Source organism: Oryx dammah, unplaced genomic scaffold (assembly GCF_014754425.2).
Source record: "Oryx dammah isolate SB20612 unplaced genomic scaffold, SCBI_Odam_1.1 HiC_scaffold_11, whole genome shotgun sequence".
In the NCBI taxonomy this organism is placed as follows: Eukaryota; Metazoa; Chordata; class Mammalia; order Artiodactyla; family Bovidae; genus Oryx; species Oryx dammah.
In genome coordinates this window covers 26,810,407-26,831,177 of record NW_024070195.1, presented here as the reverse complement: position 1 = coordinate 26,831,177, position 20,771 = coordinate 26,810,407, and the positions used below count along the sequence as shown (strand labels likewise).

At 40.1% G+C, this 20,771-nt stretch overlaps 1 protein-coding gene across 1 annotated transcript in view; it reads right to left on the bottom strand.

The window, feature by feature from the left end:
• PKHD1 (PKHD1 ciliary IPT domain containing fibrocystin/polyductin) overlaps positions 1-20,771 on the bottom strand; it is a 452,170-nt gene that overhangs the window by 246,598 nt on the left and 184,801 nt on the right. Inside the window, exons 40-45 of the mRNA XM_040249475.1 lie at positions 19,887-20,012; positions 16,425-16,481; positions 16,054-16,184; positions 5,112-5,224; positions 3,551-3,656; positions 1,421-1,555 (exon numbers count right to left, since the gene is read on the bottom strand). Of these exons, the coding sequence (XP_040105409.1) occupies positions 1,421-1,555; positions 3,551-3,656; positions 5,112-5,224; positions 16,054-16,184; positions 16,425-16,481; positions 19,887-20,012 (668 nt within the window). The remainder of the gene's footprint in view (positions 1-1,420; positions 1,556-3,550; positions 3,657-5,111; positions 5,225-16,053; positions 16,185-16,424; positions 16,482-19,886; positions 20,013-20,771) is intronic.

Here is a 20,771-nt window from a genome sequence, read left to right as displayed (position 1 = left end):
CTATAAGAAACTGTTTAACATTTTCCATCCAAGGACTTTGGTCCTGCACTTACTTGTTAGGAGACTGAGAAGTTCTCAGCTGTATTGCATCGCTGGTGAATTATACCCCAGGGGTGAGATTATATTTTGTTATGAAAAGCACCCTTTTGTCATAATCTGAATCTTAATTTATGTCACTCTCCCACTAATTATGATGTCTATTTAGCATCAATTAAGATGTTGTGACATTAATTTGCTAGGACACTTAGTTCTTCAGCTTGATGGGCGTTTTGTTCTTAGCATCTTCTCTAAGGTTGTTTCTGAGAAATTTATGGGCCTTAGGTCAACCCGTATCACAGAATCTAAATCTGGGTCTCATCCTCTCTCAAAAACTTAGGAACTTGAAAAGAAGAATCATCTCTCAAGGCGGTAATCTTTTCAGAGAAAAGGAAAAATTGGCAGGTATTTCCCTCCTAAAAATGAGGGTTCGGAAGAGAAAGAAGGAAGGAAGCTGGAGAATTAAATGTAGGAAAATGTGCCTTAATAAGAAAGTGATTTTTTTAACTCAAGATTGGTATCTGTGGTTATGAATCATCAAAGGAAGCACCAAAGTAAAAACTTATCATTTAAATGTCATTTGGTCAAAGCATTCAGGAATGAGCTAAAGAGAACACTCTTCCCTTGGTCCCCAGAAGTACTCTAGGTCTCTTCCATCTATGATTATTCTGAACTGTGACACTAATATGCATGTTACTCCTTCAAGAAAAAGAACATAGGGACTCATTATAGGTCCGAAACCGATGGCAGCCATGGATTTCCCTTGAGAACTAGTACTTCTTATCCAAGAAGTCCTCAGCTCAGCTACATTCTTGTCCCCTGGCCATGCAGTGGTGGGGAAGTCATCCATAGTTTGAAGTTTATCATGTAGACATACACACTGAGGTAAGTATTAGGGAATCACTTAAGAAACTCTAGTAAACTATAGCAAACAACACAAATTTATATCACCATTTTTTTATGGGAGGGGGCCCTAAATAGATTAAGAACCCTATGAACAAAATGTTGATGTTGAAACTTGGCAAACCACAGTCCAGAAAGACGAAATGGACTCACACTATTTCATAAACTTTGTGAGGTTAGAGTAAATGAACATAAAATTATTAGACTTTTTAATTGGTGTGGATAAAAACCCTAAATTGCAACCAGATAAGAGTTCTATGTGCCACTCAGGGCTTTTGTGATTTATATGAATACAACACAGGGAAATCTTATGTGTGCTTGACCACTGCTACAAATCAAAGAATCCTCTAACTTTGACCAACTAAACACAAGATTTGCTAAAGAATTCTATTAAAATTACATATCCTGAATCATCAAAGGACCCAGAACATATGATTCTGTTTTGATGAACAACTTAAAAGAATCACATGACGGCACTTACCCTGTGGGCAAAATGACCAAGTAGTAAGCTGTCAGTAATTGATGTATTTGCATCACTTTCCAAGACATCAATTCCAAAATCTCTGCATGCATAAACCTGGAAGTTTTTCAGGTGAAGATTGCTACTTCTAAAAATCTATAGAAACAACAATATATGTTATGTCAAAGGTCTGAGGCTCGGCTTTTCCTGCAGCTTTCCTGTTGCTTCTTTAATTATTGATTAAGTATAAATGAGTGTGCTGCATCATATTTAAGCAGCTTTTGTCCATCAGTATCTGTGTAGGCATCCCAAAGTTGCCGTGAGGTCAGCATTAACTAGCCCCCTTTGGTAACATCCCCTCTGCACTTTTCATTTCTCTTCCCAACAATTGATGCATTATAAAGGTCAATGTGAATTCTTCATGTATTTAAAATAAGCTTGCAACTGTCAAATCACACAAAATTAATGGAGAAAAACAAAACATCCAGGAACTCCAGTACTTAATATTTACCTCAGTATTATTAACTAAGATTGTCAAAAACTTGCAAATAAGAAATAAGTAATTCAGCATGACTATAGACTCAAAATACATTCTATGTGTATACAGCTTAGGTTAGTGGCTCCAAACAAGGATCAAGGATTAACCAAACACGCTTGTTAGAGCTGAAAGAATCACACTAGCTTGGGGAACAGAGGCCTAAGTTTTTACCTGGCATTGATATTAGCTAATTAAGTGATCTTCAGCAAGACTCTTACTTCTCCCAGCTCTCAGTTCAACCATTTTGAAAATCAGGGTGGAGGTCAGGACTGCCAGTTAAACTTACACAGTCACCCCTTTGTTTATTAAATAGGGCCATGCTTACATTCGTATCTTCAAGTGGGAGTTTCCTATTAATTAAGGCCACGGTAACCTTGATTTACCATAATTTAGTGCTTTTACTTGTCAATCAGTTTTTGTGCTTGAATTTTCAAGAACTGAATAGCTTGCATTTCCCACTCTACATGCACTCTACATTACCTTTTATAGAATGATAGATCTTTGAAGATACAGAGGTTTATGTAAACAATATAGCTATGACTTGAACTAATCTGACAACAGGTTTTACTTCATTACAGGCATCATACCCTCTGGAAGGCACAAATTGTTTCTCTGCATAAGAGGGATTTGTCCCCACTATATTCACTGTGCTAATGAGAAACAAAGTACTTTATCAAATTTAATGAAAACAAAATATTTAGTACAACTGGGATTCTTCCTGTTAGCTACCCCAATTTTGTATTTTGAAACTTCCCCCTTATCTATGATCATTTTCCTTATGTTGAATCAGTGAATATGTGAAATAAATACCTAACTTTCTTACTGTGACTTAATTATATGTTTTATTCTATTTTCTGAATGTCCTGTAGATGTATGTCTTCATCTTTGTATCTTAGGCTCCATATTTCTCCATGGCAGAGACCAAATGTATGTAATTTTCTCTGTGTAACACCAAATAGAGACCCTGGATAATTTTTACATGGTATTGGTAATAGTGAGCATACAAAGCTTTCTTATAAGAAGTCACTGCAATAAAGAAAAGTAAATGAGTAACATGGACATTTTCCTTTCAAAGAATATAAAATATGGCCCATTGGTAAAAGTGAGAATGCCACTTTGACCTGGAATTTTTGTGTTTCATTGATGAACAGCACTTTTTCTTACAACTGAAAGAGGATGTTAGGTATCAAACACACAACTTTTGCAGTCTGGATTCTGCACCTGATTTTGCTACTAACAAACGGTGTGACCCTTGGCAAATCCCTTTACTTTCTGAGCCTTAACTTTTTCCCCAAATAAGCACGTGAGGGGAAGAATAGATGACCTCCTTTGATTCTTCTTGGTTGCAATCTCTACGATTCTGTTGTTCCCTATTAGAGCTTCTGAAAAGTCACCACAGAGGCAATGGACAAACCTTGGCTTACTGATTAGGAATCTGTTCATTCAACAACTATTTGACACACACATCTATGATGCTATTGGCTCCTTAAAGCTGTGATAATATAGCAATCCTCCCCCAGAAACAAATCATCACCCTTTAAGTAGAGATGCAGAATAAGTCACCACAAGAAAATAAATGACATTTCTAACTTTAAAAAATTAAAGAAACATACCTGGGCACCACCTGCACTTCCCCAAACTGTGAAATTCTGGAACAGGGTGGAGCCAGTGCTATTATCCCAAGGTGGCTGAAACTTAGGGTATACAAAGAGACCAGACCTGGGGAGAAAGATAAAGAGTGAAATTCGGCTGATTTCTGCATTCCATATGTCTCACTCATTGGAAAATATAAAACTGAAGATACTGAATAAGGGAATAAGTGAGACTGAAGAGGAGACCTTCTCTCTGATGGTCACTGCCCATCCCTCGGCCTTTCTTTCTGTCACCCTCTGTGACCTGCGCCTGGATCTCAACAAGGTGCAGGTTGCCATGATGCTATTCCATTCTATCAGCCCCTGTAAATTCTATCAGCTCTTTCCTAGGAACCTGGACACCCCTGACTAGCCCTACAGAGCCCCACTCTTCCATCAGCCTCTTCTAGATCCACCCCTTTGCTGAGGAAGCCATATACCAGAGCTTATAACCCGTGCAAGTTTTGTGCTTCTCCCTGAAATGGCCTAGCATTGTGGCATTTTTTGATACCTTCTCCCTTCATATCCCAGGGTTGCTGAAAGCTGCTAGATTAAAAAAAAACCTTGTCATCTTAATAATAATTTCATGGCACATGTACTGATCCTAGCTCAGCCAGCACTTCAACATGGCTGAACAATGGTGCTTAATCCTCATTCCAGTCTCCTTATAAGTTCCCATCATTACAATATTATCTCACTATTATTAATGTAACTATTATCAGAATCATTTATATTGAGGAATTCCCTGGAGGTCCAGTGGTTAGTATTCTGCACTTTCACTGCTGAGGGTGTATATTCAATCCCTGGTCAGGGAAACAAGATCACACAAGCCACACAACACAGTCAAACATGATAATATTAATAATAAATTGCTTAATAGACTTATTTCTATCAATTACTGAGTTCCTACCATATTCCAGATTGTTCTCTTAGGTGTATAACATAAGTCATCTCTAATTTTCAAATCAAACTTTCAATAGAGATGTGTCCCTATTTTACAAATAAAGGTCTGACTTTTTAGGAAAAAAGCAAGTTACTTAAAGTCCAGCTCTGAATCAAGTCCTGACTGACTCTGAAGCTCGCCTTTTCCTTACCTTTCTACCATGTTTCCCAGTCCTTGCTCTGAGCAGATGACTGTATCCTCTAAATAGCAAAGACCTTGAACTAGTCACTCTCATCTCACAGTGTGCAAGTCACAGGCAAAGAGCCTCTTCTCCAAACCTCATCTCCCCACTCAGCTCCTGAGCTCAGGCAATCTGGCCTCCCAGGTGCCCCCAGTCTCTTGGGAATTTAATTCATCTCTCTAATAAGTTCTTCTCTGGCCACAAAAGGGGCCCTGTGTCCCATGCCACCTCAAATGACCTCTCTCTCTGTTCCCCTTCCCTTCACCACCAAACTTATGACTGAAGATGCTCACTCAGATACATCATCAAATCTTACATGGATGCCAAGCATTATTCAACCTTCTCTATGAGTCTTGTACAAAAAAAAAAAAAGTTAAACAATAAACCTTACACGTGTAGATGAGCTTCCCCAAAGTTACCTTGTACAAGAATGTGCACTATTCCATGTAAATGAGAGAAGTGGAGCTTGGGATGTTTTGTTGGTCACAAGATGAAAAAAGTAGCCATAACCAGCAGCAAACACCCTGTTTCCCTGCAGAAATTATAGTTTAATCATAGTTAGTCCATTACAATAAGGCTGCTGGAAAGACTTTTAAATGTGCTCATTCTGCTTTCTCACTTAATTCCTACCAAATCATATTGATATACCTTGATCATACATTCATTCTGAAAAACAAGCTGTGGTGTGTGTGTGTGTGTAGGTTTGTGTATATATAATGGAATATCACTCAGCCAGTAAAAAGAATGAAATCTTTTTGAAGATTCATCTTTTGAATTGATCTTTTGAATGAAATGACATGAAATCATGTCATTTGTGGCAACATAGATGGACCTAGAGATTATCACACTAAGCCAAGTAGGTCAGAAAGAAAGACAAACTCCATACGGTGTCACTTATATGTGGAATCTCAAATACAGCACCAGTGAATATATCTTTGAAACAGAAACAGACTTATAGACATAGAGAACAGACTTCTGGTTGCCAAGGGGGTAGCGGGTGGGAGAGGCTAGATTGGAAGTTTGGAATTAGCAGATGCAAACTATTATATAATAGTTTTATTATATAGTTTATATTATATAACTGTACAAAAAAGATCTTCATGACCCAGATAATCATGATGATGTGATCACTAATCTAGAGCCAGACATCTTGGAATGTGAAGTCAAGTGGGCCTTAGAAAGCATCACTACAAACAAAGCTAGTGGAGGTGATGGAATTCCAGTGGAGTTGTTTCAAATCCTGAAAGATGATGCTGTGAAAGTGCTGCACTCAATATGCCAGCACATTTGGAAAACTCAGCAGTGGCCACAGGACTGCAAAAGGTCAGTTTTCATTCCAATCCCAAAGAAAGGCAATGCAAAAGAATGCTCAAACTACCGCACAATTGCACTCATCTCACATGCTAGTAAAGTAATGCTCAAAATTCTCCAAGCCAGGCTTCAGCAATACGTGAACCATGAACTCCCTGATGTTCAAGCTGGTTTTAGAAAAGGCAGAGGAACCAGAGATCAAATTGCCAACATCTGCTGGATCATGGAAAAAGCAAGAGAGTTCCAGAAAAACATCTATTTCTGCTTTATTGATGATGCCAAAGCCTTTGACTGTGTGAATCACAATAAACTGTGGAAAATTCTGAAAGAGATGGGAATACCAGACTACCTAACCTGCCTCTTGAGAAATCTGTATGCAGGTCAGGAAGCAACAGTTGGAATTGGACATGGAACAACAGACTGGTTCCAAATAGGAAAAGGAGTACATCAAGGCTGTATATTGTCACCCTGCTTATTTAACTTATATGCAGAGTACATCATGAGAAACACTGGACTGGAAGAAACACAAGCTGGAATCAAGATTGCCAGGAGAAATATCAATCACCTCAGATATGCAGATGACACCACCCTTATGGCAGAAAGTGAAGAGGAGCTAAAAAGCCTCTTGATGAAAGTGAAAGAGGAGAGTGAAAAAGTTGGCTTAAAGCTCAACATTCAGAAAATGAAAATCATGGCATCTGGTCCCATCACTTCATGGGAAATGGATGGGAAAACAGTGGAAACAGTGTCACACTTTATTTTGGGGGGCTCCAAAGTCACTGCAGATGGTGACTGCAGCCATGAAATTAAAAGATGCTTACTCCTTGGAAGGAAAGTTATGACCAACCTAGATAGCATATTGAAAAGCAGAGACATTACTTTGCCAGCAAAGGCCTGTCTAGTCAAGGCTATGGTTTTTCCAGTGGTCATGTATGGATGTGAGAGTTGGACTGTGAAGAAGGCTGAGCGCTGAAGAATTGATGCTTTTGAACTGTGGTGTTGGAGAAGACTCTTGAGAGTCCCTTGGACTGCAAGGAGATCCAACCAGTCCATTCTGAAGGAGATCAACCCTGGGATTTCTTTGGAAGGAATGATGGTAAAGCTGAAGCTCCAGTACTTTGGCCACCTCATGTGAAGAGCTGACTCATTGGAAAAGACTCTGATGCTGGGAGGGATTGGGGGCAGGAAGAGAAGGGGACGACCGAGGATGAGATGGCTGGATGGCATCACTAACTCGATGGACGTGAGTCTGAGTAAACTCTGGGAGATGGTGATGGACAGGGAGGCCTGGCATGCTGCAATTCATGGGGTCACAAAGAGTCAGACACGACTGAGCAACTGAACTGAACTGAACTGAACTATTATATATAAGATAAATAAACAACAAGGTGCTACTGTATAGCACAGGGGACTGTATTCAATATCCTGTGATAAACTGCAATGGAAACGAATATGAAAAATAATATAAAGATGTATAACTGAGTCACTTTGCTGTAGAGCAGAGATTAAACACACACTGTAAATCAAAACAAATATATCCTCATTCCTCTTTCTCCAGACAGTTCAACTTGACTTTAATTTTCCCACCTCAATAGCTGAAATCTCATGTTAAAACATCCTTGTAAATTTTCACAGAGACAAGCTTACTTGCATCACTTAATCCAAGCTCTCCTCTTTGTTATGTGAAAAACACTTGGGGGCAAAGGCCTCACTAAAGCCAAGTCTCCACAAAGACTGATCCTCTCTCTGATCCTCTGAACAAACCATTGATAGCACTAGCCATGCCTTAGCTCTGAGACATAGCAGCTGAGTTCAAATACAACTCAAATCCCCTCAAGGTACTCTTGTTGCCATTCAATCATTTCAATCACCTATAATTCTTGATAAGATTTACCTTCTAAATAATTTAATGCCTTTTATATGCTCATATCAACATTCAGAAAACAAAGATCATGGCCTCCAGTCCCATCATTTCATGGGAAATGGGGAAACAGGGGAAACAGTGTCAGACTTTATTTTGGGGGGCTCCAAAGTCACTGCAGATGGTGACTGCAGCCATGAAATTAAAAGATGCTTACTCCTTGGAAGGAAAGTTATGACCAACCTAGATAGTATATTCAAAAGCAGAGACATTACTTTGCCAGCAAAGGCCTGTCTAGTCAAGGCTATGGTTTTTCCTGTGGTCATGTATGGATGTGAGAGTTGGACTGTGAAGAAGGCTGAGCACTGAAGAACTGATACTTCTGAACTCTGGTGTTGGAGAAGACTGTTGAGAGTCCCTTGGACTGCAAGGAGATCCAACCAGTCCATTCTGAAGGAGATCAGCCCTGGGATTTCTTTGGAAGGAATGATGCTAAACCTGAAACTCCAGTACTTTGGCCACCTCATGCGAAGAGCTGACTCATTGGAAAAGACTCTGATGCTGGGAGGGATTGGGTGCAGGAGAAGGGGACGACCGAGGATGAGAAGGCTGGATGGCATCACTGACTCAATGGATGTGAGTCTGAGTGAACTCTGGGAGTTGGTGATGGACAGGGAGGCCTGGCGTGCTGCAATTCATGGGGTCACAAAGAGTCGGACACAACTGAGCGACTGAACTGAACTGAACTGATATGCTCATATAAAACCTAAATTCTCCAATTGATGATATGAGTTTGAGGCTGTAATTCTGAGCAAACAATATAATGAGCTTATTTTTATATAAATCAATGAAATACCTGCAAATAGCCATCATTATATAGTATATTTTAAGACAGAGTAGAAAGCCAACTCCCTAAAGAGTGTAATACTAGACACAGAGGTACTTTGCTTGTTTATATCCAATGTTTACAAAAATGTGCATTTTATTGCACCATTTTAAAACCAGGAGACTTGAGATAAAAACACAGACACTTAAAAAAAAAATTCTGAGCCCATTCCTGTGGGATAGCCATAGATCAGCTGGAGCTAAGAAGAGCCTGCTGTCTTGGACAATGGATGACTTTGCCATGCCTGCTGCTAAGTCACTCAGTCACGCCCTTTAAGACCCTATGGGCTGTAGTTGGCCAGGCTCCTCTGTCCATGGGATTCTCCAGGCAAGAACACTGAAGTGGGTTGCCATGCCCTCCTGCAAGGGATCTTCCCAACCCAGGGATTGATCCCATGTCTCTTATGTCTCCTGCATTGGAAGGTGGATTCTTTACCACAAGAACACCTGGGAAGTCCCCACCTTTCTTGCTTCAGTTCTTTATGATATCAGGCTGATCCCTGTAGCTACTGACTTTACAACCTCTTAACCCCAGGCAATAGTCAATGCTACTTGTGGGCTGTTCTGTTTTAGTGGGAGGAATGAACAGCCGACAGATCAGGATGCTAGATACATCCTATGTACTTGTGGGCATCTGTCCTCTCCCATGGGAACCCAGAGAAGGAAAGCCAGAGAACAAGCTGCCCAGTCTCAGCTCTACACCTTGTGTGCCAGGGGGAAAGGGAGCCCTGAAATAGGATGTTTTAAAACCAACAATACTCAACTCCTGGCGTGTGCGAAAGGAGAAACCAGTGCCCCAGCCCCTGGAGGTTCCTGGCCTCTGGGAAACTGTGAGTGAAGGCCAGAACTGACCCTGAGATAGGAGGCCTGGCAGGGAGACAACACCGCTGAGACCTGGTAGGTGGGCCATGGCTTACTGACATAATCATGGGTGCTGTTTCCTGAATATCAGCCTCTCATTCGCTGGGGACGCTGAAGGCTCGCTCACTCCGGGGATCTGTAACCCACCAGCCAGGACTCTTTCACTCCGCCACAGAACACCATTTTTCTTTGGGCACCAGACGCCCATTCTCTACTGCACTTCATTCTTTTGGATTCTGAGCACTTCTTCCATTTCCTGAAGCCACTTAAAATTCCAATCACATATCTTTCCACACGCCAAAAGTGACTTTTGGATATCATTGAATATGAAGCTGAATCACTATTAAAGATGCTAACGTGACTTCAGGGGACCTGGGCCATCTTTAAGACCCCAATTATCTTGGGAGGCTGGGTAGAGTCTGGAGCTATGTTTGTCAGCTGGGATGATATTGTTCCCCAGAGAGCATGTGGAAATTTCTGGAGACAGTTTCTGTTGTCACAACTCAGAAAGAGAGGGCTTTTACTAGCATTAATTGCATAGAAATCAAGAATGCTAGTTTATAGAGGACAGCCTCTCACAACCAAAGAATCTTATAGCCCCAAATGTTATGGCCCCAAATACTCTCTTGCTCAAAGTCACTCAGTTGCATCTGATTCTTCACAACCCCATGGACTATAGCCTGCTACGCTCCTCTGTCCATGGAGTTCTCCCAGTAAAGAATACTAGAGTGGGTAACCATTCTCTTCTCTAGGGGATCTTCCTGACCCAGGGATCAAACCTGGGTCTCCCACATTGCAGGCAAATTCTTTGCCATCTGAGCTACCAGGGAAGCCCATGCTAATATTAGCATGGTTAAAAAAAATAGTCTGTATGTGTTCTTGAAATGATCCATACCCATTTTCCACTATCCTATCTCCAAATTTTAATGGAAAGACCAACCTAAATATAAAAACATGGTAATTATAACAAGAATATTTTGACAGTTTTTACTGGGAGGTTATTTATATCTTTTTAAACCATCAAATCTTCCATTAGACACTCCCCCAAAGAACACTTATTAGCAATTGAATCAGTTATCGCAATTCTTCCCTCAGCTGGAAAATAAGACATGCACTTATGATCCTCAGCTTTGGAAGAATCGCTGTTCCTAAGTTGATAGATCCAAGTGCCCAGTGGAAGCACTAAATAAAAGCGCCCTCAAAGAAACACAGCAAGCAATGTGACTGTTGATTCTGTTATGGTTACACAACAGGAAACTTCCTCAGAGAAGCACATACGAAGCTCCACCTTCCACACAGCCAGTGCAGAGTGGCTGTGTCTCCACTGGCCCATGAGTCAATAGAAAGGCCACAAGTATATAAGAACTGAGAGTTAGATAACGGGAGCTTCTGAAATACCTACCTTTTCTGCAAAAGTATACAAACAACAAGAAAGGTTCACAAGAGGTTAGAAATGACCGTCTCAACTTGAATGTACACTTCTATTTCATTACCGATGAGATGCTAATTCATTACCACGACTCTACCAGGAAGGGAAAGATTCAAGTATTTCCAGAATATATTCCAAGGACTTCATCCTTATTCATTGCCTTGGCTAAACAGGCATGTGTTTTGAGAGAATGAATAGATTTGTTAAATCATCTGCCCTGGTGTCATTAGTATTTTTGGAGCACCTGGGTGATCATAGATGAATGCTTTCCAAGTACTTTTATAGTTGGGCAGGATATTTGCAGCTTTGGTCTTCTGTTAGCCAATAAGGCTCACTTTTTTAAATAAAAGAAGCAGTCGGATGGCATTACTTTCCAGCCCTTTTTACTCTCCATTCCAATTGGGTATGCTATAAATGATTCGTGAGAAGAAACCACATATGTATGCAGGTAGCCAGCGGCTTGTGGGGAAGGGTTTAAGGCAAGCAAGGAATTTTGTGTGGAAATCAATTCTTTGCGGAAGTCAATGTATTATGGACATTCAAGGAAGAGAAATTCCAGAGAGAAATTAACTGCCCAAGTATGCTAGCTCCTTGAGGTGCGCATCTGTAGTCACTAAAAAAAAAAAAAGTGAGTCAACCCTTCGGGCAGCTCTTAAATATACATTAGCTATTGAGTGGAGAGAGCTAGAGAGCTGAAATCAGCCTTTAAACACAGAATTCCTTACAAAATTGATTCACAAACCAGAACAAATTCCCTTCAAATCAAATGGATGCTTCCAAAGGACTGGTCTTTAGGGGTTTTCCATTGGCTATTCTAAATAGGGGTCTGGTCATAGGAAATGTCCAAAGCCCACATACAGATGGGATATTCTGGAGCACTCAGAGTGTACAGTCTCTAGCTGATGGAGAGCAAAAACCTTCCAGCCTGAGGTCAAACTAGGTTAAGTCTACGAGAAAGGTGAAGCCTCTAGGCAGGTAACAAGAAATGCCCATAAAGGAGTCAGAGACTCAAGACACTGAGTGTGGAAGGGAGACAGACTGGAAATGAAGTGCTCCCAATGCTACAGGTTATGCATGGAAGAGCCACCACCGATCTTTGCTGGAAAGCCTGGCAAGACCTATCTAAGGAGTATACGAAGGAACACCTCGAGTTCCTTGGCCACTCAAACAGGACTACCACACTGAGCCCTCACTAGCAAGAAGGGCACAAGGCTAAGATTTTGCTTCTCACAGAAACTGCCCCAAATTTAGCTCAGTGGCAGCCTGGGCAGTGAGGTAAGTGAACCACTTGCAGCTATGAAAACTAAAAAGGAATATCTCACTTGAAATATCCTTATACCAGGCAGAGTTGAAGGTGAGTGAACTGTAAAGATGGCTGCCTGGGAGCCAAGGTGAATTCCATGCACTGGGCAGAACATTTGGTCCTAGTCTCTGGATCTAGGAACAATTTACAACTACAAATCACTGCAGAGACTTAATTAAGGATCAGCTCCATTTCTTCCTGCCTGCCAGGCTAGGCCAGAGATTTCAAGGTCAATGTCTATAATGTAGGCTTTCTGGATTGGTTGTCCAGCCACTGGGATTAGGTCACCTGCAAATCTAAAGGCTTTTGTTTACATAATAATATAGTCCCAATACCGATTTCCTGGTTGTGCCATTGCCCGATGGCAATGATTATGTTACGTACCATTGGGGGAAGCTGGGGAAAAGGCACATAGGAACTCTTGGTTCTGTTTATGCAACTTCTAAGTCTAAAATTATTTCAAAATTAAAAGTTTTTTAAAAAGAAAAATCCTATTGATTCACAGTAACGCATAGCTTAAAAAAAATATTGTGTCAAACTGCACACCCACACACACACACACCCCTCACAAACTGCACCTCACGCACCACCCCATCACTGTTGTAGCCTCCTGATTATCACTTTGGAATAAAAATATATTTCTAAGATACATTTTTATACATATCATCCACTTAAAATACAATGAACATGAGCTTACTATTTGTCCAATGACTGAAATGACCTTCACAGGCACTAAGAGACGTTCCTAATTTTTAGGTTCTGACACATATGCCCAGTTACACCTATGTCCGTTGGTTGTAGCACATTCCAGACAACCGAATACAAAAGAGACAGCACAGCAGAACCCCAGGGGCACAGCTGCAAAATTGGAAGGGACTGTGCAAAATTTAACACTCAGAAATGAGTTCCACAGGATCTAAATGCTGACACAGATGAAACACCTTATTTTTCAGTCATCAAAATGATTGAGGGATCTTGGGATCCATTCTTTAATTTCCTCTTTCTTCCCCCCATTCTTTGATTATGGAATTATACCTACATACATTCATTTATTATATTCAATTAATTTTTATTGAGCAACTATAGGGACTAAAAGTTAACAAGCCAATTTAAGATCATTTTATAACAGAATTTTAACAACAGACTTTTAAGATCATTGAAGACGAAAATGTCAGGAATATACCTAATGAATGTACTTAATGAACTTATGTTACCACCTTAAACTAAAATCTCATTCTCCAAATGCAGGCACTGTATTGTTTTTTAACTTTGTAAAGAGGAAGAAAGTAAATGAATGGAAAGGGAAGGCATCTAACAGGAATCAAAAAACCTGTTTGGGGATCAATATATTCATTGCTGACTGTGCACTGTTACACAGGTTAGTCTACAAAGTCTCAGGTGACCTATGAGCTCGTATGTGGTCCTCTGGTTCTCTGCACCTATAGCCAGCTCATTTCTTTTGCTTCATTTTGTTTTGCTTGTTTGTTTTGTGTTAATTTCAAGTATATAGAAAAGTGATTCAATTACAAATATATATATTCTTTTTCATACTCGTATCCAATACAGGTTATTACACGACATTGAATATAGTTCCCTGTGCTATATAGTAGGTCTTTGTTATTTACCTGTGTTATATATAGTAACATTTATCTGTTAATCCCAAACTCCTAATTTATTCCACTTCTCCCTTTCCCACTTGGTAACTATAAGCTTGTTTTCAATGTCTGTAAGTCTATTTCTGTTTTGTAAATAAGGTCTTTTGTACCTTTTTTTTTTTTAGATTCCACAGATAGTGATATCATGTGATATTTGTCCTTCTTTATCTAACTTCACTTAGTATGATAATCTCTAGGTTCATCCATGTTTTTACAGATAGCATTATTTCATTCTTTTATGGTTAAATAATTCTTATATATATATATATATACACCCCACATCTTCCTTATCAGTTCAGTGGACACTTAAATTGGTTCCATGCCTAGGCTATCATAAATAGTGCTACTATGAACACTGAGGTGAGTGTATCTTTTTGAATTAGAGTTTTCACTTTTTCCAAATAGTGCTGCTATGAACATTGAGGTACATGTTTCTTTTCGAATTAGAGTTTTCATTTTTTCCAGAAACATGCTCAGGAGTGGGACCACCAGATCATATTGTAACTCTATTTTCAATTTTTTAATGAACATCCATACTGTTCCTCATAGTGGCTGCTAGTCAGCTCATTTCTTACTAGTCAACTAGTAGTCAGGACACTTGCCCCAGAGACAAGACTCTACCCAGTGAAGCAAAGCAGGCAGAACCCCTGACACTCAATGTGGATTTAGATACATTCTAGTCTCCTGCAGGAAGATGACCAGGGCACCTCTGAGGGTGTCCTTTCTTCTAGGCATTTCAAAGTAGTCATGATTCTGTGATCCAAAAAACTGCATAAAACATAGCTCTTAAGTCCCCAAAGCTTACTGGGATGGCTATGCAACAAGCCCCGTGGTCGCCAGCAAGTTAAATGTTGCTCTCATTGCTCTGTGTCTAGAGCTGGGTTTCCTTCAGTCCAGGCAGTTCTGCCTCCTTTACTCACTGGCATATTAGCTGCCCCTATTAGGCACCTAAAGTAGTGTGCAAGTGCTGTGCTTGGAATAAACATAATTAAGAGTCTGGCAGAGGGTTGAAGAGATAACCATGACTTTTATTAGGGGTTATTCAGCTGAAGGTAATTAAAAACAGATGATCAGAGAGAGAGAGAGAGATGTTCATTCTCTCCATTCCTCAGAAACTTGGCATAATTGTCGCAGTAGATACTCGGAGCCATGTCCTGAAGAGTGAGGCCCTTAACCCTTTCATAGATAGTCCATGGGACAAAACCTTTGGAAAAGGGGAAACTAAATGGCCTTCACACTACTCTGATGCCTTTCTTCATTCACAGATTTGTGGTTAAACTACCAGAAAAAAATAATTCCTTAAACTGCTTAGATAGAAATTTACCAAGAAAAAGTAATGTTAAGTTGTACTAAATAATGGAATTTAAAAAAACCAAGGCCAACAGAGTGTATAGCTGACTTTTGAACGCTGCAGAGATTGCAGGTGTTGACCCTCTATGCAGTCAAAAATTCACGTAAAATTTATAATCGCCCCTCCACATACATGATTCCTCGGTGTCCATTGTTATGCGCTAACTGTGGATAATATGAGAGTGTAGCATTTACTATGGAAAAAAATCCGAGTATAAGTGTATTCATGCAGTTCAAACCCATGTTGTTCAAGGGTCAACTGTACTCTGTTCATCCTGGAATCTGACATGCTCTCACTCACCTCACAACTCTGTTGACCCTCAGTTTTAAACACTCTTAAAGGGCAATAGTATGAACATATTAATACAATAGCATAATGAAGATTTTAATAATTAAAGATCAAGACCAAATTCAGTGACCACCACATATAACTCAGGAAGATATTTTATGACCAGAAAGTAATCAATATTTACTTCGTTTCACTTCATAAAGATATTGCTTCAAAGAATGTTAATGGGAATTCTGAGGAAATGATTACATTTATCCTAAAATTGTTTAATCAAAAATCATAAAGTAGTTTCCCATTACCAATGTGCAGCAAGTAAGTGATTTATCCCACAACACTGATGCTGCCACTCAGGATAATTTTCAGAGAGAACATTATACCTCTCAGCTCTGATCTCCCTAGAGGATCTGAAGCTCTTACCTCTATAACATTGGTGGGATGGCGGATGTAGATACCAGAGGGTGTCACCACTTCAGGACTGGAGAGTCCCTCAGCACCAGAAACACGAATGATCACATTGTTTCTTATTATGTTCCCCTGTTCTGACCAGTCTAATTTAAGAAAAGGGGATTCGCCAACATAATTAATATGTACTCAACCCAACATTCTTATTTCTACTAATATATGTTATAGTTCTCATCCTGTGTATACATGTATTATATAGACAGCTGTAAACATCTAGTGCGTTCAACAAATTTAAGACATCTAACATTCTGCCAGCAGCCCTATCTATAAAATGTATGACAACTTAAACAGATGGTAATAAATTTAAAACCAATTTACATATTTACCCTTTTCTCCTCCAGGAATAACCTCCCAAGGGATATACCTTATCTCGGGGGATGTACCTGAGAACAAAAGATGATGTTAGTTCAGCACATTTTGTGCCACCCAGGAAAATGAGAGTTCCTTTAATACTATTTCTTATTTTGGTGTGGCTTGCTTCAATTTGTGCGTGTGTTTTTATCTATGAATCAGCCAGACACAGATTATGTGAACCTTTTAGTTCTAGAACTTCATGAATCAGAGTGTGAGTGAAAGTCACTCTGTCCTGTCCAACTCTTTACGATCCCATAAACGGTAGTCCATGGAATTCTCCAGGCCAGAATACTGGAGTGGGTAGCCTTTCCCTTCTCCAGGGGATCATCCCGACCCAGGAATCAAAGCAGGATATTCTGCACTGCAGGTGGATTCTTTACCAACTGAGCTATCAGAGAAATCAGAAGCTCATTTTAAATAAAAATAACAAAGAAATAGATCTATTGTTTTACTTCTTAAGAAGAATCTATGTGACTGTCTCTGTAGTTAAATGGCACACACTCGCGTGTTATGTCCAGCCCCACCCTGAGCTCTTTGAATTGGCCACCAACCATCTGCATGCCCCTCTCTTCCCCTGGAAGATCTGGAATGTTCTGGATAAACAGGCTAGAGAGGATCTGAGACAACTCACACTCAGATCGGAGGTTTGAAATAGAACAGAGTAAAAGGGCATGGGCCACACTACAGAAGGGCTTCCCAGGTGGCGCTAGTGGTAAAGAAACCGCCCGCCAATGCAAAAGACTAAGAGACTCAGGTTAAATCCCTGGGTTAGGAAGATTCCCTGGAGAAGGAAATGGCAACCCACTCCAACATTCTTGCCTGAAGAATCCCATGGACAGAGGTGCCTGGCAGGCTACGGTCCATAGGGCCACAAACAGTCAGACACAACTGAAGCAACTTAGCACGCACACATGGATTCTACAGAGACTCAGTCAACCGAGCAGCATCCATACAGAGCAGCCCCACAGATCCCCTTTCCTCTAGGTCTTCAGATATCTGGGTTTCCTATGTCATTTCATGCATCTGAGCCTGCAAACTTATTTTGCATGAATTGAGTAACTTATCTAAAATTCACTGACAGATATTCTAATTCCATCACCTACAACACAGTAGAGACCAAAGAGCCTCCACTCACGATATCCAAGCAGTCAAGGCCAAATTCCTCCTGCAGGTTTCATTCCTTGCCTAGTTAATACCAATTCCACAAAATTGTTTCCCCCTAAAATAATATTGTTATGGTGCCTCCCTGAATTTCTGCACCAGGTTTCAACAAACTTTTCCCTTACAGCAATAAAAATAAAAATAAGTAAAGCCAACCTTCCATGTGTTAGTCTGAGTGCCCTGTCCTTTTCCAATCAGACTGTCTTGCACCTGATAACTTCTATTGTCCTTAGCCCTTAGCCTTTTAGAGCTGGTGTTAGTTTGTGCTGTGGTTAGTCACTCAGTCATGTCTGACTCTTTGGGATCCCATGGACTGTAGCCCACCAGGCTCCTCTGTCCAGGGGGATTCTCCAAGCAGGAATACTGGAGTGGGTTGCCATGTCTTCCTCCCCCTGATCTTCCCAACCCAGGAATCAAATCCAGGTCTCCCACATTGCAGGCGGATTCTTTACCGCCTAAGCCACCAGGGAAGCCCATGAATTCTGGAGTGGGTAGCCTATCCTTTTCCAGAGAATCTTCCTGACCCAGGAATTGGACCCAGGTCTCCCACACTGCAGGCAGATTCTTTACTGTCTGAGCCAGCAGAGAAGCCCATGAATACTGGAGTGGGTAGCCTACCCTTCTTCAGGGAATCTTCCTGACCCAGGAATTGAACTGGGGTCTCCTGCCTTGCAGGCATATTATTTACCAGCTGAACTATCAGGGAAGCCTTGGAGTTAGTTTACATGATCCATATTTTCTCACTAAACTATTTCCCTCCCACAGTTAGAACCTTTCCAGCTTTTATCTTAACAGATCGTTCCTAAATGAAACATGCACATTCTCCCACTGATGATATCACAGAATTAATTTAAATAGAAAACACTAGCTAACAAGTACAGTTACAGTTTTCCTTTCAGTGAAAACCTCTGATTTGATTATTCTGATATAACCAGAGACCTTTTGTTCATTAATAGATTTATTTCTTTCAACAAATATATCTCCAAATGTACTATTTAAAAGTTATGTTAAGTACTTAGGAGATGATGTTCGCATGAAATCTGGTATTAATAGAAAAACAGACATTGATCAGATGATCAGAAACATGATGTATAATTTTAAATCAATAAGTAATGACTGGTGATAAAAGAGTTTAAACAGACAGACTTGATTTGGGAGTGTTGGGGAGGGCTATTATAGGAGAAGAATGAATGGTATGAACAGAAGGCAAGAGCTGTGCAAAGGTCCTGAGGCAGGAGAAAGTATGGCCTTTTGAAAGAATTAAAAGAGGTCAGTGTAGTGAGAGTACAGAGGGAGAGAAAAAGAGCAAGACAGGTAGACCAAGGTTAGTAAAAGCAGCGTCACTAAGGGAGTTTTTTAAGCCCGAGTAAGGATTCTGGATTATATTCTAAAAGAAATAAATTCTTAAAGGGCTTTAAGATGATGCAGTCTGGTATTTTTAAGGATAATTCTAAGCATCACAAAGGGAATGGACTTTAGGAAACAAATGTCAATACAGATGACCATTTAGAAAATTCTTAAAACATAGGCTTCTTCGACAAGCCACAAAAGGAGTGAAGAATAGGATTCAAAAATGTTTAATTCCTTGTTCAACATCCAGGTTTGACACTTCATGAGGCTGCACAAAGGCATATTTATGTGACTTTGAATTATTGTTAAAATTGTTGACAATAAATTTTATATTTATTGTATATTGATTAACATGAACTGAAATGTCCATCTTTAAAAATCAGTTTCCTGAGAGACAGACTCACAGACATGGAGAACAGACTTGTGGTTGCCAGGGGGGTAGTGGGGTGGGAGAGGGAAGGATTTGGAGTTGGGGATTAGCAGATGCAAACCATTATACAGAGGATGGATAAACAAGGTCTTTCTATAGAGCACAGAGAACTATACTCAATATCTTGTGATAAACCATAATAGAAAAGAAAATGAAAAAAGAATATATATATATGTATATATGTGCATAACTGAACCATTTGGCTATATAGCAGAGATTAACCCAGCATTATAAGCCAACTATACTTCCATAAAATTTTTAAAATAAATTTAAAGAAACAAAAAATAAAAATTCATTTCCTATGGGTAAAGCTTAGTAAGCCAATTAAAGATGACTGAATTTACAACTAGAATTTTAAACTACAGCCTATTTCTAAAGATCAGAGACTAAAGTTTTTACAAATTGGAAATTCAAACCTAGGAACAATAATTAAAAAAAAAAATAATGCATCCTCCACCAGAATGTCGAAGTTAAACCAGCTCATTTCACTTACCTACCAGCAGTGCATGGCCTGAAATATCATAGAACACGTTACTGTCTACCTTCAGGCTTGAGGTCTGGGACATGCTGAGGCCTCTGCTGAAGGACTGCCACACTGTGCAACCCTGCATATAGGAACCTGAACAACAAAGAGGAAGGTAAACAGCAGGGAATCTCAAGGGTTCCTCACGTTCTGTTGATCATCCCCAAATACTGCTAGAATATAACTAAGAACATTCTTCCACACAATAATAAAATTCAAGAAATAAGGAGCTGGCAGAAGCAATTTAAAAAACAGGCAGCTTAGACCAGTGTATCTTAAAGACACCAAAGATAACCAAAGTGGAATCCAAGGGCCACATAGTAGAAAAGAAAACCATCTGAGAAAGAGACAGTATGGCCAAACCATGAGGAATGCATGGCTCTCAAGATGTCCTGGTGGCCACCATCTTTGGTATCTACTCTTTGGACTTCCCTGGTGGCTCAGACAGCAAAGCGTCTGCCTACAATGTGGGAGACCCGGGTTCAATCCCTGGGTTGGGAAGATCTCCTGGAGAAGGAAATGGCAACCCACTCCAGTGTTCCTGCCTGGAAAATCCCATGGACGGAGAAGCCTGGTGGGCTACAGTCCATGGGGTCCCGAAGAGTTGGACACGACTGAGCGACTTCCCTTCCACTTCTCATCGCAATGTAGTGGATAACAGCTCAAGAAACAAACAGCTAAGGCTTACAGACCAATTCTGACCTCTGAAAACTGCATCCAGCATGAGGAGAGGTAGTCATTATATCTTGAGCTGTGAAGTTATCCTTTTAATTGAAGTATAGTTGATGTACAATATTTCATGCATACAGAAAAGTAATTCAGTTATACATATATATGTGTATATATGTATATATA